The 18,448-nt window shown below is 39.0% G+C and overlaps 1 protein-coding gene across 10 annotated transcripts in view; it reads left to right on the top strand.

The window, feature by feature from the left end:
• Positions 1–18,448, top strand: part of PTPRM (protein tyrosine phosphatase receptor type M) — a 647,098-nt gene that overhangs the window by 548,603 nt on the left and 80,047 nt on the right. For all 10 annotated transcript variants that reach the window (XM_083187611.1, XM_083187612.1, XM_083187613.1 and 7 more), the window contains 2 exons: positions 67–154; positions 8,029–8,105. In XM_083187611.1, coding sequence (XP_083043737.1) covers positions 67–154; positions 8,029–8,105 — 165 coding nt within the window. The remainder of the gene's footprint in view (positions 1–66; positions 155–8,028; positions 8,106–18,448) is intronic.

Below are 18,448 nucleotides of genomic sequence, written 5' to 3' on the forward strand. Positions count from 1 at the left end.
CTAACCTTGGACATTACACTTTTTTTTCTATGTGGCATAACATTTAATACATTTTTTTTTTCCTAGAGCTTCTTTGAAGGACAGTCAGCACCGTGGGAGTCAGCAAAGAAAGATGAGAACAGAATGAAGAACAGATATGGGAATATCATTGCATGTAAGTGTTGACAGTGTGATAGTGGCAATGCATATGATTCCCTTACAGTGGCTGTTCTGATACAAATGACCAGGAAAGTTTCCCAGCATGCACGTGGAGACAATTATATTTAAACCCCCTTGAGCAACTTTGTGTTTGCCTAATGAATGTTGAAGCCTGCAAATTAAATTTATATATTAACCCTTGAAGACCCGGAGCGAAGCCAGAGTGGAACAATTTTTTGTTAATTTTGCTGCATATTAAACTAATGAAAACCAGATAATTATGCAGCCATTTATCTTAGGCTACAGGTTTTTGTCTCAGAGAGATTTAAGCCTGAAATTAAAGATTTCATTACATAGGCAAATTTATAACCTTTACAAATGTGAAACATCCGTGGATCGTTCAGAAGAAAAGGTTACAAATTTTGTGCCTGTTAAATAAATCATCTGAGCCCAAAGAGCAGGCATATATTTAAAATTTCCTGTCGTAGAGAAAAAAAACCTCGCCCATCAGAGGCAATTTCCTCTATTACATTTATAATGTACTCTGTAGGAATAAAAATCATTTTTCTGCAAAAAGTTAGAGCAGTGATCAGGTCTAGACAGCAATAAATAACAAAGGTCATATCAGAGTGGCAAGCTTATTAACTAAGGTTTCAGTACAATGCAAAAGTATTGTATACATATAATAGCTTGTACCGGATCATTGTTAGTGTTGTGAAATCTTTCTATAAGTATATAAATGGCTGCAATGATAATGCAGGAACCTTTGTTTTTGGTGGGTGGTGTCATGGATGATAAGGGCTTCGACTAGAAATTGTGAGGCCTGGGACAGACAAAATAGACAGCCCTCCCCCCCCCCAAAAAAAAGCATGCCACTATGTTGAGGCTGCCAAGATTGATATGTATATATACAGGTTGAGTATCCCGTATCCGAGTATCCGTTATCCGAATTATTCCGAAAACCATACATTCCAGAAAGTGAAAAAAAAATATTTTTTTTTGCTAAAAACTCACTGGGGACATTTGTAACAGCACTACTGGTGACATGATATGTAACTGGCACTATAAATGTGCAAGAAAATGATTGCTTGGCATTCAAATTCAATATCTGAGATAGTACACAAATTTTGTTTCATGTTTTGAAACCTTGTTTTTTGAACAAATAAAATATATTTGTGTGTATTTTACGTGGTAATAAAATATATTTGTGTGTATTTTATGTGTTTATACAGCATACATGCAAGATACTTCAAAATACATAATTGAAATATTAAAATATTCCGAAATACGGAATAATCCGTTATCCAAAATTCTCCTGGTCCTGAGCATTTTGGATACAGGATACTCAACCTGTATATATATATATATATATATATATATATATATATATATATATATATATATAGATATAGATATAAACAATATGTTGGCGGTGCGGCACTCCAAGTTGCGTCCCAGTGTAGGTGATGAGCTGGTGCCCGCCGAGGTATAGCCCGTAGGAGACCGGCTGTATATTAGCGTGGTGGCGGCGGCACTCAGTAGAAAAGAAGAGACAGGAGACCTGATAACTTCCAACGTTTCGAGATCTTGCGATCCCTTTATCAAGGTGCAAAGAACAATAGGGATCGCAAGTTCTCGAAACGTTGGAAGTTATCAGGTCTCCTGTCTCTTCTTTTCTACTGAGTGCCGCCGCCACCATGCTAATATATATATATATATATATATATATATATATATATATACAGCGTGCATGTCAGCCCGACAATCACATGAAGCAAAGCAAAAAAAAATCACCTCAATGAGAAACCTGTAGTAAAACATTATACTGCAAACATTAAAGACACCTCCTGGTACTCACATTTATTAAAGATAATGTACCTCCCACATGTGCCACACACTCAGTATAGTGCTGCCAGTGTCTTACCTGTGGCAACGGAGCAGAAGAGTTCTTTTGGCCAGCTACTGTAACACATGCCTAGGGAGAGCTGTGTGCTGCAGTGCCCCCTAGTGTCAGCCGGCTGTGGATAAGAGGAGGCAGCTGCAGTGACACAGGTAGCAAACAGAGCCAGAAAGTACCTGTGTACACCTTGGTCCAGAGATCAGGTGTACAGCTCAGAGCTCAGATAGCAAGCAGAGCAATTGGTTCAGTCTGTCAGCTGACTGCAGGTGTCATCGTGGTGCCCATACAGCGATGGGCCAGCGTGGAATCGGCATGGGATGCCAAACGGGGACACAATCAGAGCCAGAAAGTACCTGTGTACACCTTGGTCCAGAGATCAGGTGTACAGCTCAGAGCTCAGATAGCAAGCAGAGCAATTGGTTCAGTCTGTCAGCTGACTGCAGGTGTCATCGTGGTGCCCATACAGCGATGGGCCAGCGTGGAATCGGCATGGGATGCCAAACGGGGACACAAATGACATTGCACAATGGATCGCGGGGATTCCCTAAACGGCAAGGTTCGCCGCATATGCAGTGGCGGCGTTTTGATGGCCACACTTGCAATGCCCACCAAACCAAAAGGCTCCGAGGGATAAGCTGGGTAGGGTCCTTGTCCGTGGTTAGTGCACAGCAATCATGCCAATGTGTTTCGAGCTGCTGGGGGCTCTTCTTCAAGGCTAGTGACTGCTGCTGCTGCTAGCTCCAGTATTTATTCTAAAAAAGTACTGCAAAATTAGGGGAAACTCCTCCCTGGAAGTTGTCAGAGCAGATTTCCAGCAGGTTGGCGTTCTGCTTCGCGAGGGGAAATAATGCGGCAGAAGAGGCCGGAAATGCCATTTTGCTGCGGACAGGAAGTCACGGACCAGCTGCTTCCGCCATGTCATTTCTGCCCGCAAAGGGGAACACTAACCCGCCGGATGTCCGCTCTGGCCATGGTAAAAACACTAAAAGTTGTCCTACTGTACTGAAAAAAAGGAAAGGTTCAGAGTGCGCTATAAGAGAGATATACACTTATGGTAAAAAAGTTTTTATTTAATAAAAATTTACCCTTTGGGCATAATATTGTATATATACAAAATAAAAAGTATACAACTCAATACAGCATTGTATATACAGTAGTTCTTTCAATAACATTTGATGTTAGAATCAAGCAAGTGTATTAATCATATAAAACAATGGTGATTACAGCTTGTGCTGACAAAGTAGAAGTACATCACAAATGAAGAATAGGCCTGGAGGAGAGGATGGGATGGGTATCATTTCTTATAGTATTATATTGTATAAAAAGGAGTATTGACTACCTATTGGATTTACCGAAGTATTTATTTCCTATCTAACTTAGAGTACATGAAGTACCTATAGAAGGAATATTTCCATAGATAAATGTAAATAAACATACCATAATGAGGCAGATGTAAACGTCTCCTTTTGGGATTTTTAAACAGTGATCCAGTATATGAGAATCCAAATTTACAGTATTAACCGGAGAAACAAAGCAAATTAAAAAAATAGTAAATTTAGACTTGTTTATGTATAAAAGAATATTGGGAAGTTATCTTTTCACTTTTCTTTTACATACCATCAATGACAATTCAGAAAAGGTCCCTTGATTGCTATCATTGAGCATTTTCAATCTTTTGTCAATCACAGATATTCAATATCGGCAGATAGATCTATTAGATACAAGATTTTTCATAGCCACAATTCAGTATCATACATACAATACTTTTAATTATGTGACTGTCTATAGCCAAAAAAAGGGTTGAGATTGAGTACTTACAATGGCTCGGTGAGAAGGGATGTGCACTGCTGGGATCCAAAGCTGGAATGATTCAGTCAGTGCTCAGGCATTATATAGGGCTAAGACTGTGATGTGATTTCCTGTGTCTGTATAGTCTGTGTAATTCTAAAGGTGAGTTTATCCAGATAAATAGGGGGAATAAATACCCCAATATTACATAGAATGGTGGTGCAATTAATGTTCATATAAAGTGTAAAAAAGTGGGGGAATTAGAACTACTATATGTGTGTATCCTTACTAATTAAGTGTGGAAGACATGGTAATCACGCCATGCATTCCAAATAGATGCCATATTGTTTAGACAACGGAGTGTGTTCATGTATTTGATTTCCGCCCCCTTTAGCAGGGGCGGAAGTGATGCAGCGGCTCCTATGTAGTGTGGAACGCATATTGCGCTCCAGGAGCGGAAGTGATGTGGCGGCCAATGCGTAAGTAACCGTGGCATTACTAGAATGGCGTGGAACGCATATTGGATCCCAAGTATGGATGAGACCAAGCTCCAACTAAGTGGTGTGGAGCGCATTTTGCCTAACCTTAATGTGGCCAAAAATGGCGAATATACAAAATAATACTATAAGAAATTATACCGATCTCATCCTCTCCTCCACGCCTATTCTTCATTCGTGATGTTCTTTGTCAGCACAAGCTGGACTTACCATTGTTTTATATGATTGCATTTGATTGTACATTGTTATGTATAATTTATAATAATGTATTATGATTCACAGCACCAATTGCTCAATTGACATGTGGTTTAATCGTCCCTGATGAAGTCGTTGTGATGACGATACGCATTGGGCCTGATACACATGCTTGATTCTAACATCAAATATTATTGAAAGAACTATATACCATGTATATAGTTATGTATATGCTGTATTGAGTTGTATACTTTTTTATTTTGTATATATATATAATATTATGCCCAAATGGTAAATTTTTATTAAATAAAAAACTTTTTTACCATAAGTGTATATCTCTCTTATAGCACACTCTGAACCTTTCCTTTTTTCATCTCTAAAAACCCTGGGTCCTACCTAACAGGGGATCCCTCAGAGTTTCTGCTTTACATATACTCTGCGCAGATTGGGGTACTCCTACTGTGTCTATATATATATATATATATATATATATATATATATATATATATATATATATATATATATATAACCCAGCATCAAGGGAGCTGGGCTACTAGTAGTTTTTAGCCTACAAAATATTCACCCCACTGCTCCTACCTCCAAACTTTGTCTTCACAGCTCCCTTTCTCCATATCCAGCAAGTTTGAAACAGATCAGTGACCCTGCAAAAATTGCTTACACTCATTTTCTGTTCTGACATTTTTTAGCACACAAAGTAGTAATTTGGTCCATCTAGGAGTGTCCTCTATTGGTCACTCGTGGTACTTCACCAATAGCATCTACTGTATATATTTGTCTAGTGTCCATGTGTCTAGGAAACACTGCCATCTGTTGGCTTTCTCTCACACATGCACAAACACAGAGGCAAGTGTTTGTGCATGTTTGTACAAGGTAGCAGACTAGCTTCAAGCGGACTTAGTAGTATATGTGTGTATATATATATATATATATTTATTTAATATATAAAGGGCTGCAAACAGGGGGTGCTGTGGGTACAGCTGTCCCGGGCCCTGGCCTCTGGAAGGGCCCGGGTTGCTCATTTTGCTCACCACAACACCCCCCGACTGCCTCCCCTGTGCTGCCTGCTTCTTCAGTGCAGGACGCCGGTGGCCAATTAAAATGCTGCACTGGCTTTTGAGCCAATCAGAGAGGCTGCTAGGACACAAGCTCTGATTGGCTCACCAGCCGGTGCTGCATCTAAATTGGCCGCCTGTGCTTCGGGACCTGCAGCAGGATTCGGGAAGTAAGTATAGGGGGGTATGGGAAGAAGGGGCCCGGACTGGAAATCAATCCTGGGCCCAAAAATTATATTTAGTTATATTTAAATATGGGCCCAATATATATATATATATATATATATATATATATATATATATATATATATATGTATATATATATATATATATATATATATATATATATATTTCTAATACCTAGGGCTATAAAACACACCTTCATTATGACATGTTTTTATAAATCTGCAATTTCCCATATAGCAGCAGACTGCATGACATTTGCTGACATTGTTGACTTTTTGGTACCAAAGCTTAATTAAGCCCTGTGGTGCATTTTGAACTAGGCAGTCTCTTATCACCATGCAAAGGAAGGAAGCAATAAGGAACTGTGCCATGAGGATGAAAAGTAATTTATTACAATGAGTAGAGGAGACTAGCACAGAGCACCTGACCAAGGCAAATTTTAATTTAGCTCAGCAGACATATCTTTTAGTAGTCTGTGAACATATAACTGTGCAAATCCATTCTAAACACTGGTTTTTTAATAGTTTGTTCACTCTGTACATATGAATGTTATTTTTTATAACTTCATAGTAATGAACTCTGTCATTACCTAAGAAACGTACACATTATGTCTGGTGTTTTCAAAATTCAGTACCATAAAGGATTTCTTGTATAATCTAAATTACATCTGGCCTTACCTACTTGTGACATCTAATGCCAACCACAACATTTCATTTCAAAGTGGGCCTATTTGTCATGCATTGTTTAATCACCACAAAAGCTGGGTGAACAGCTAAAGATTTATCTGACCAATCTGGCTGATAATATGTTAATTTATATCAGCAATTAAAAATCAATCATTCACTTCCTGATGCTGGAAAACTGTTTAAATCAAATGGAATTAACCAATATGTCTAAATGACCATTATATGTGTTCCAGTTTCTGGGAGAAAATGTTCATTTGTAATTTAATTCCATAAATTACCAGATTTTTATTCCAAACAGATTGGATAGATTAATCTTTAGGTGTGTACCAAGCTTTACACGTGTAACCAAGTATAGATCAATGAAGATAACACCAATGACTACAAAGTGTTTACATACTGTCAACGCAAGGACATACAATAGGCAGAAACCTAAAGAAGATGCCACTCAATTTTCAACAACAGTATAGATGGAATATCGGTTCTTGTGTAGTTTCACGGCGCCAGCATGGCGCCGTGCTACTTCCGGGTTCTACACTCGCCAAACTATCTAAAATAAAGTAACTTAACTCCATGCCAACGTGGATAGTTAATACCCCCACTATCCACGTTGGCATGGAGTTGATTTTAGATAGCGTAGCGAGCCACCGAGCCCGCAGCGTGGGCGAGAAAAGCGAGCCCCGCAAGGGGACTCAGATGCACGGCGCCATGCTGGCGCCGTGAAACTACACTAATACCGGAATATCAAACTATATTCAAGCTTGTTCAAATACCTTGTATCAGCAGATTGTCCTATTTATCCTTATATTTCTTGTAATATTTATAACATTGGTTGAACTTTACATATTTTAGTCTGATATATCATCAAGTAAACTCAACATGTGCATGTTTTACCTAGATTCAATGGGTTCTTGATCAAACTAAAACCCATGATGTATCATATTAACCTTTTGAGTGCCAACATCTCTGTCAGAGATGTTCAAAATATCAGCTAAAAATGACAGCCTCAGTCACATTTGTTATATAAATTCTAAAAAAAAATGTTGTGTGGAAAAAATTATTATGTTTCCTACAGTATAAAATGTTTACTTGCCAATTTTCACACCTATTTTGACAGTCACTTGGCACTCAAAGGGTTAAAAATCAATATTTATCAAGACCCCCTTGAATATGTGTAATGGTGTCCTTGGAGGTACGTGCACAGCAGGTAGATCCCTTAATGATGTAACAATGGGGCAGATGTATTAAGCATTAACAAGAGATAAATGCAAGGATGATAAAGAGAGATAAACATCCAGCCAATCGCCTCCTAACTGCCATGTTACAGGCTGTGTTTGAAAAAAGTCAGTAAGGAGCTGATTGGCTGGACATTTTTCTCTCTTTATCACCCTCCACTTTATCTCTTGTTAAGGCTTAATACATCTGCCCCAATTTAAGTTTAACAGTTGCAAGAAATGATAGCATTGGCTAATATATACAGTATGTGTATATATATATATATATATATATATATATATATATATCCATCAGACATATTTATGTTCTAATCCTCCTTGAATTATTTGCAGATGACCATTCCAGAGTGAGACTACAGAGCATTGAAGATGAATCCAGTTCAGACTATATAAATGGAAACTATATTGACGTACGTACAAAAAACATATTTACGATTACTTTAACTGTTTACAAGGCTTATTATTTTCATAATGTGGGATTTATATAATAATACCAATTTTAATATGTGTATTTCAGTCATGTATTATTTTGATCTTGCCTTAATATATTTCTGATTGAAGCTACAGTATAATGACTTACTTGTAAAGCTAAATTGACAACTATTAGAAAAAACATACTCATTGCAGAAATGTATTTTATGAATCACTATTCTCGAATCCTTACAATTGCTTTATAACATGGGAATTGTGTGGTTAGTTACTTAATGCTACTCCTCCTAACCTATGCCATAGCGGTATTATTACCTCTGGCTTATGGGTACCAGGGAAAGAGTAATTACTATTAAAATGTTTAATAAATTATAAATAAAATAAACACAGTGCTCCCAATTCTGATTACATCTTTAATAGTGCCCTAAATCTCAAACATTCCCCTCCCACACACATTATATTTTGTATTTATTTTTATTTATGTATTTATTGATTATTTACTTTATATTTTACCAGTGTTTACTGCTTCACTGATAGCCAATGGACAGTTATACCAGGAATGACCTAGTGCTACAAATTAGGCCACATTATCTAGCTGTGGGGCCCCCTAGGAGACCGGTCTTGATGCTGTGTAGTGCTTATTACTTATTGTAGCTTACCTTATGGTTTTACCCAGGGCTGCCACTAGGAATTTTGGGGCCCGGGATTGATTTCCAGACTTCTTCAATGCAGGATGCCTGCGGCCAATTAAAATGCAGAACAGGCTGGTGAGCCAATCAGAGCTCATGTACCAGCAGCCCCTCTGATGGGCTAACAGTACACAAGCTCTAATTGGCTCAAAAGACAGTGCAGCATTTTAATTGGCCACCGGCTTCTTGCATTGAAGAAACCTGTGCTTCGTTCAGTGCAACGAGCAGCACAGCAGAGGCAGTCGTGGGGGGGGGGGGGGAATGAGCTGCCCGGGGCCTGGAACAGCTGTACCCACACATCGGAGGCCCTGGTTTTACCCGGCAGTTTGCCCTATTGAGGTTTAAAACTATAGATCTTCCACACTACTGGCGATGTGTGTCACATGCATATTAGAATGGGTGCTCTGACAGTCGGGATCCCGACAGTCATTAGCCCGACGTCGGGATCCCGACTGCCCGTACTCAGACAGCATGGAGAGCGCAAAAAAGCCCCTTGCGGGCACGGTGGCTCGCTATGCTCACCACCTATTCTATTCTCCCTCTATGGGGGTCGTGGACCCCCATGAGGGAAAATAGCGGGTGGCCATCAGGGCACCCGGCTGTCGGCGTTTTGACAGTCGGGATCCCGACGTTGGGTAAATGACTGTCGGGATCCCGACTGTCGGGAACGCATCTGACACACGTTTGAATACTGTAACTCTTTAGCAAGTTACAGTATTATAGTTACTGGTTGTAGTAAAACAAAACTTTGTACATCCTACTGTAGGTTGCCTATTGGTAAATATGTGGACTAAGTAAATGTTATTTCCTTCTGTCACCGGTTTGCCATAATTCTTAATTAAACAGAAAATCGTTTGCATATTAATGTGACAAAACTATGTAATTCCTAATGCTGTGATTTGCAATCTCTTGTCATCTCTGCACTTTTAAGTTCCCTTCAAAGGATTGTGCAGCTGTTAACCAGTTCTTCTAATGCAAGCAAGCCATTTCATGAAATATGCAGACTCTTTAATTATTCAACAGCACTTCTTTCTTCATATTGCATCATGTTAACTTAATGTTTCACATTGGAATGAACTGTTTGAGAAATGGTTAGTTTGTAGATAAATCAATTAATATGGAATTGTAATTGAAAATAATGGAAAACCCTGTGTAAATATGCAGAAGTATTTACAGATAGGCAGCTACTTTATGTGAATTACAGCGCTCATTAATGCCACTTACATGCCAAGTGGTTCAAAATGTGTGTTACAATAATTCCTGTAGCAATTCATATTCGGCTTTCATATCTGTAGGTAAAAACTGCTTTCCGGCATTTTTTATTACAGTGACACAAATAGAAACCTCGCACAAATACAGATCTTGGATCTTTGGTACTCTGTGATCTAGATTACGTTATATATGCACTTAACTACATCCGAAACTTCTGAAGATCGTAGTCTGGTATATTAAAAATAGATTGGGAAACATAAACTAAGTATTGTGGGGTCTAAGGGGTACATTTACTATAATTTCCTGTTCATTACAGATTACATATTGCAGTTGTTTTCTTAGGCTGCATCTCAGTAATTTACTAAACATAAAAAACGTTAGCGTTTGCTCAAATACGAATGAAAATCACAGCAGAACACACACACGCATAAATCAATAGACCATTGGCCAAACTCGGCAGGACTTTCCATAGGCACCACTACAACACCAGAATTTACTATCATTCATGCTGCGAATTTAGCTCAAATACAAAAAAAAAAAACACATCATGTGTTCCCCCCCTCATAACCATAACCAGCCCAGGCTCTTTGAGCTGGTGCTGGTTCTAAAAATACAAGGGAAAATTTGCGTATGGTTCCTCTGTATTTAAAGAACCAACGTCACGCTCTTGGACCAGTCCTGATTCCAAGAATATGTAGGAAATAGATGTAGGGATCCCCCATATTTTTGCAACCAGCACTGGGCTCCACTAGTCAGTAAGGTAATGCCACAGCTGGGGGACACATTTATTGTGATCCCTGAGGCCGTAGCATTACCCCTCAACTAGTCAGCCCTGGCCAATGTCCCTGGGGGAGTTGGGGAACCACCAAGGTCATTTAGGTCAACCACATTCATGACCTAAATGACCTAATTAACCACAAACCGCAAGGATCTTACAGATAATTTCTACGGGGCTTCCTCCCTATAGACGCAAATGAGCTCTGCTTGAGTGACAGCTCCACCAATCAGGAGAGCACTACTACGTGGCACTCCCTGATTTACTCGCAGGTCTCCAAGTGTCAAAAGTCACCCAGAGGGTCAGAGGCCCAGAAGTTGGGGGAGGAGAACCCATTTGTATACAGGTGGATGTAGAGTCTGATTAAGGGCCTAATGGGTCTGAAGCTGAAAATGTTGAAGATCCTACAGTATTAGGAGAAGTGGAGGTGAGGCCAATGCCATGTAGGCATGTAGAACCCTAAGTATATAAAAGTACAAAAAAAGGCATACATGTATAAAACAGAAATGCAATTTTGATACTTCCGATTTATGGCCAACCATGTTGTTAGCTGCTGTCATGATGATGAGCCTGGAGCTGCAGCTCCATCTGCCACATTGTTAATCTGGCCCTGGGTGGGTGAGGCTGGCTCGGGGAGACTTGTCTACCTTTACAAGCAGGGGTAAATATTCCATTTGCAAAATCTCTTTGTGTCAGAGAGTTCTTTGGCTACCCCTGGATTTACACGTACAGCACCCAACTTTAAATCTGAACCTTTCCTCCATGCATATAAATGTACAGTGATTGTGGTAAGAATAAGCATGTTGTTATGAGGAGCATTCCAAAGCTTCTTTGCATACTACATGATATGTGAACGTGGCAATTGCAACACTTACCAAAATGTAAATCATTATTAGTTGCTTGAAAATAAAAAGAGGCAAAAAGTACTGTACACCACACCAAAATACCACAATCTATCTTGTTCCACTAATTCCATGTGATTTGTGTAAGAAAATACCCAGATGCCTGAGAGATAAGTAGCTGACCGTATTGCACAGCAAGGGGTAACATTATCTATAGATAGATAGCTAGATATATACACAATGAGGAGTATTCGATGTTTTTTGAGAGTCTGGCTCACCGCTCACTGTTCTGTGTCCCTGTGATCTCGCTGAAGCGCTCTGCACTTTTTCTTATCTCCTCATTTCTGACTTCCTCAGTATTCAACGTGTGGCCAGCTCGCCGGCCCCTTTTGCGAACTTAGCATAATTATGCGAGTTCAAATGGGAGTGCTGTAACTGGAGAGATCTGTTTTCTCCTGCTCTCCACGTGAGCTGGTCAGACTGGGATATTCCTGAGCAGGGTGTTCATCTCAGCAGCGTGTTCCTCGCATTTGTGGACTTGTATTTTTTTACAAAGGTTTAGAAAGGTTAATGTTTTGTTCAGTATTTATTTTACAACAAATGGCTGTGTGACTATTTTAATTGGGTTTGTGCAGACGGGTGTATTTTGTTCTGTTTGGCCTTTATCCTTGTGTTGTGCGTTTGGCATTGTTTCTTTGCCCTGTGTTTTTATTTAATTTATTTTATAATTGTTAGTGTGTTTAAAAGCCCGTTTGGGGGTTAGGTAAGGAAGAAGAGAGGAAGCATGGGAAATTACTAGGAGCATTCCAAAATGATTTCTTATTGGTTACCATTAAAATAACTTATTAAATTCCAAATAAATTAATATAGAAGTACAGCATTATGGCACTTGCAATAAATACATTAGAGTACATTTTTTTTAATTTATAAGCCAGAAAAAAACAAAAAAAAATAACAACTTTAACAAAGATAACCCTACAGTTCACCTAAAAAAGATGCAGAGGGAAAAATGGAGAACATCTCTAAAAAAAAGAAACCAGCAGGACTCGCAATTTGTGCATTGAATACACTTTTTGAGAGAGACACTAAAATCCCCATTGAACAGACATTGCGAACACCGGGGAGAAGTGCAGGGTGAACTGAGTTAGCTTCGCAAAATATTTTTGGAGAAGCAACAGAGTTGAATACAGGGAAGCACAAAATATGAGAGAAAACTTCACTACTCTCAAAAAACATGCACACTCACCGTTATTTACGGCGACATAGGAGCATTGAATACATGCCAATGTTGGATTCAGTAAAGATCTTAAGAGCAGAAGTAATAGCAATGCGTTTCATCTCTTAGAGACTTCATCAGGGGTAAGCCCACGGCTATTTTTCAGCAGGAACCAGCAGGAACTCAGTTCCTGAACCTCTAATTAACTATGACATCATCATGAGCTGGAAATGTACTTTCCATAAGATAAGTTTTATTTTAAAGTCACCTGTGAGTGCCTTTGTTTCTAAATACAATATATACATCTAACTCTCCCTCCCTCTCTCTATTATATATATATTTTTTTTTATTTAATTGATTCGCCCCAGAACTGAAGTTCCTGGACCTACTGTATTTTTCCATAAAAATAGTACTGGATAAGCCTTATGTCCAAATCAAGAAATTCATGGCTATAAGGCGCTAGTATAGTAGTATAGAGTCCCTTTATTATCTCCTAATAAAAAGTAAAATCGGAAATGTTACAATTTCAAATAGAAACTCAACCCATTCAAAAGTAAAGCTTTACATAAAAAAGCACCAGCGATAAGATTAGTGAAGTCTTTCATCTGGATGCTGAACCTTTAGCTAAGGAAGGGGAAACACCAAAAATCTTGAAGCAAATTTGTGTATACAGTATGTGTGTGTGTATATATACACGGCTTAGAAAAATCAACTTTATGTGAACCCTATACACTATATATACAGTATATACAGTGTGTGTGTGTGTGTATATATATATATATATATATATATTTTTTTTTTATTATTATTATTTGTATTTATTTTATTATACACATAAATATCTTTATATAGTTCTCTCTCATTTGGGAGGTGGTCCATGGGGAGAGGTTGTTAAAACCTTGAGTTTCTACACCGGGTGACACCAACCCTAGGGATGCCTCTGCCCTCTCCCACTCATGATGGCATTTATTGCTTCAAAATTCTAGGACACCCATTCTAAATATTATCAGATTTGGGAGCCATCATTTCTATCCCGCCTTGCGAATTGCTCCCTGTGCAAATAGATGTGTATGGCTTGCACAGACTTTGCAGCTGAGCGAAGATGTCCAAAACCATTTGGAAGATTGAACCATCATCGATTGATTTTTCTACTGGTCACCACTAATTGCAAGCGCCGCGTAGCCCTGGACTCACTTGCGATGAATACAGGCTTAGCGGGGACGGAGCTGATGTCACATACCCTCCCCTAAAAGGCATGTGCACGCCTGCATTTTTATAGGCACACCAAGCAGTTTTTGGGGCATGCCTGCGTTTTTCTTAGCACTCCCACTAAACTGCTAGTTAACCCCCCCTAGATGCAGGCTTCCTGCCAATCACCTTGCGAATGGCTAGCGAAAGAAAAAAATAGCAGAATTTCATCACTGGCCAGCATCGCACATGTGCATTGCGACACAGACGTATGCGCATTGTTTCGATAATCAGCCACTGTGCAAATTTTGAATTAGGCCCTATATGCCAGCCAATCTGCTGTTAACTGCCATGTTACAGGCTGTGTTTAAAAATTACAGTGTGGATCTGGTTCTTTGGTAGTTTATCGCTCTTCACTTTATCACCAGTCAAAGCTTAGCACATCTGCCCCCATGTCTTCTAAAGTTGTTGCAGTTTAAATTAAAGGGTTTAGAAAGGTAGCAAACAAAAAAAAAATGTTCAGTTTTTTCAGGTGTTTAAATTACAATTAACAATGAAATTAAATGGTTTTATCAATCCACCATGCCAGTGGTTCCAAAACTTTTTTGAAAAACAGCGCCCTAGAGTATCAATTTTTATTTTCTTGGCACCCCTAGGTCAATATTAAACTAAGTAAGTTGTGTTTATATGTCATCATTAGGTTCAGTTATATGGTGAGGGATAGAATTCACTTCTGTTTGTCTACATATTTTATGATTATAAGCAACAAGAACTGGTTTTGCCTATTGCATTGGCCATAAATATTTAAAATTGGTCCTAGACCATTAACCTGAGGCATCCCTGCAAGTATGCTGAGGCACCCCAGGGTGCCATGGCACACAGTTTGGGAACCACTGCACTATGCAGCAGTCTTGAGCTTTAGTTAAAGCAGGCCTATCAGCAAGCCCACTATAACTACTCTGTAATTATACTGTATCATACTTTTACTTAACTTTTATAATAAAACACAACATTTTTTTTACTGCCAAGAATTTGTGCATATGTGGAATTAACTGATTTAATGTACAATATATGCAAAACATTGCACATTTAAGCCTGAGCTATACAGTTTTCTGATCCATAAAAAAAAGAAAAAAAATTTATTGAGCTTTTTCAAATAGTAGCAAGCGGTGGGTACAGAGTGGATAGTAGATTCCCATGAAGATGACTGCGAGTAGATAGCCACCACCAGACAGACAGAAAGAAAGCCCACCTAATGTAGATTTGCGAATGAAAGATCAGAAAAAAATGTGGCTGATCTAGACTGCAAGTTCAGAGCTAAGAAATAACATTCAATACACATTTCAATAGCAATCATCAACTTTTTGAAAAAAATCTGAAGAAAAACTGGCATGTCCTTCAACTGGACGAGGACCTTAAACCTACTAAGAGACAAACCAAAAATAATCTAAAGAAAGGCTAAGAACCTGAAACTGGAACTTGTGTCAATTTTCATATGACCGAAGGAGTTATACTATACCGACATAACCCATGGCTTTCATCCATGCCTTAACTGTAAGGCATGTCAAAATGGGAAAAGAACTTCAACTAAACCAGTAACAAAATTTTACTCTCAACAAATAGGCAAATATTACAAAATTAAAGATTACATTTCCTGTGAATCTGAGAGTGCTGTATATTTGTCCCTGTGGAAAGCAATACGTTGGACAGGCAAAAAGAAAAATCCAGATTAGAATTTCCGAACATATTTACAACATAAAATGGGGCCTAACAACCCATAGCCCAGTGATTCCCAAACTTTTTTGACTCACGGCACCCTAGAGCATCAAAACATTTTAAAGGGCACCCCTAGGCCAAATGCTTCTTATCGAGAAATTCAGAAAAAAATATTAAATGAAGTGCATTGTGTTTATATGTCACAGTTATCTGGTGAGGGACAGGATTTGCTTCTGTTTGTCCACATATATTATGATTGGCAGCTGCAAGCACTGGTTTTGCCTGGTACATTGACCATAAATAATATGAATTGACCCTGGTCCACCAACCCAAGGCACCCCTGCAAGTGTCCTGAGGCACCCCAGGGTGCCTAGGCACACAGTTTGGGAACCACTGCCATAGCCTATCAAATCACTTTGCTGAAGACCATAAAAAACCCAGCAGGCCTGGAATTTCTAGGAATAACAAAAGTCACCCCACGTTTGGATTTTTAAATTACAAACTTCATCCGAAAGGCACGAATATAGATTTCGAACTGAAAGCCTTCCTGTGAAGCAATGTCTGCTAAACTTAAACATAGATTTAACACTTAAGTAAAATCATTATTATACACTTTAATTGTACACAATTCCCATGAACCTATTTTTTCCCTATCTGTTTGACACCTATTTAAGACTAGAAAAGCTCAGTCTCATTTTTACCATGTGGCTCCCTCCATGTGGCTTTTTTATTCTTGAAAAGTGCAATTCATGCACAAACAGGCTGCCTACAAGTCCATGGATTGCTACCCTCACTTCTCTCAACACACCCAAGCTGCCGCCGTAGCTGTCAAAGACACCAGCAAGCGGGCTAGTGACATCATCAGTGTGTCACTCCAGGTTGCTGTGAATTCTAGACAGCCGGGAATGCAAACGGCCAGGGATTGGTTCCATCCCTCAGCCTCCCCCGAACTGCCAACGGGACCCATAGAGACAGCGCTAGTTGATGTACAATGACTTTTTATAGTTACCTTTCCTTTACCTTTCTAACTCTTCCTTCTCCCTTCACTTCAGCACTCATCCAAATCATTGCTTAAAATGTCAACACATGAAAATGTGACATGTTTTTTTTTTTACTTTTTTGTGTGTTTAAGTCAACACCTGATCACGTGGACCCCAATTAGTGTACTGCATCCCCCCACATGCTTTGGAGCAGGTGCCTAGCCCAGCTGCTGCTGTGCACTTTACCGTTCCCAATTGGAGTACACATGGCCGGTAAAGAATGATAAAGTTTATAAAAAAAATTACAAAAAAGTCATGTCGACCTTCAATGTGCCAACTGTAGCCATGTTGACCTTGTGCTGACCTTGTGGCCATGTTGCCCATATGGTATCGACATATTGGCTGTCATCTACCACCTGGATCCCCTTGCACTAACAGAATGCCAAAAAGAATCTAGTTGGGGCATGGGGGGTTACACATAATGGCTGGGTTACACAGTATAATTAATTATACAACAGCCCCCTATGTAAATCTCTCTCTTAATTGTCTAGTGTGCATTACAGACTCATACAAGAAACCAGCTCATTCTAGCTGTTCCGTTGCACGTGCGTTCATTAAGTATATACAGATTATTCTACACACATTTCTCATCCTCAGAGTCCCCAGGCTAATTTGTAGTTATTTCAATTATGTTTAATTGTTGTATAGGTTTCTCATTTTACCCAATTTTAAAGTCATTTTACCAAGATTCCAATAAGAGTAGCTGTAATTAATGCAACGCTCGCTCCTTGCTGTAAACGTCTCTATAATAGCCGCTATGTGCATATATCAGTCAGCGGCGAGCCTTTCTCTGTGTCTCTAAGCATGAACAGCGCTGTAATGCTTATTACAGTACTTCCTAGATGTTGTATTTGTTCCTGTACACAAGAATGGAATATTCTATTTGTATATATTTGTTCCCGTCAGTTCATCATGCTCAGCAATGCTTGTTGGCTCGCAAACCTAGTTCCCCTTTTTTTTAATGTGCGACAGGGACCTATTACATATATTTGCTTCAGAATTATTAATATCCTTGTGTATTATTTGTTCATTGAACTACAGTACTGCATGATAATTAGTGCCAATGTGTCTTGCTACAAATTACTGTGTATCTTTAGGACAGCAGGTGGCGAATAGCTTCAAAGTGTACAGGCATTAGTCCCATTTTGTGTCTCTAAAGGCTGCATTTCATTTAACATTCAGTTCATGTCCCCACACTGCTTGCTGGAGATCTCATGGAGTGAAATGTAAGCATGAAGCAGACGATGAGTCCGCAGTACCCCAGGTCTTCCTGTGAACTCTGTATCCTGCCAGGATTAGTTCTATTGCAATTGCATACTTATCAACTTCTACTCAAGCTTTTTTTTTTAGTATATAATTTGGAATCAGGCGCACAGTGCAATCCATCAGCATTCTCCGGAACTTCAGTGAAGTTTAAATGCGACTAACTTCTTGCATTATTTTTATTTTGCACAGTAACAAAACCACTACGGGCGAGTTCCTGTAGTTTCTAGCTTCTTATTTATTTCCCCTTTTTAAATCGGACAAATATCTGCAGGACTACTGTAATGAAGGGATTTGTAATGAAGGGATTTGGGCCTTCAGAGTGATACTTGAATAACAAGCTGTTTTTCTTCAGGTTAAACTGCCTTACGGGCCTCTTACAC

Source organism: Crinia signifera, chromosome 5 (assembly GCF_055691185.1).
Source record: "Crinia signifera chromosome 5, ASM5569118v1, whole genome shotgun sequence".
NCBI classification, from domain to species: Eukaryota; Metazoa; Chordata; class Amphibia; order Anura; family Myobatrachidae; genus Crinia; species Crinia signifera.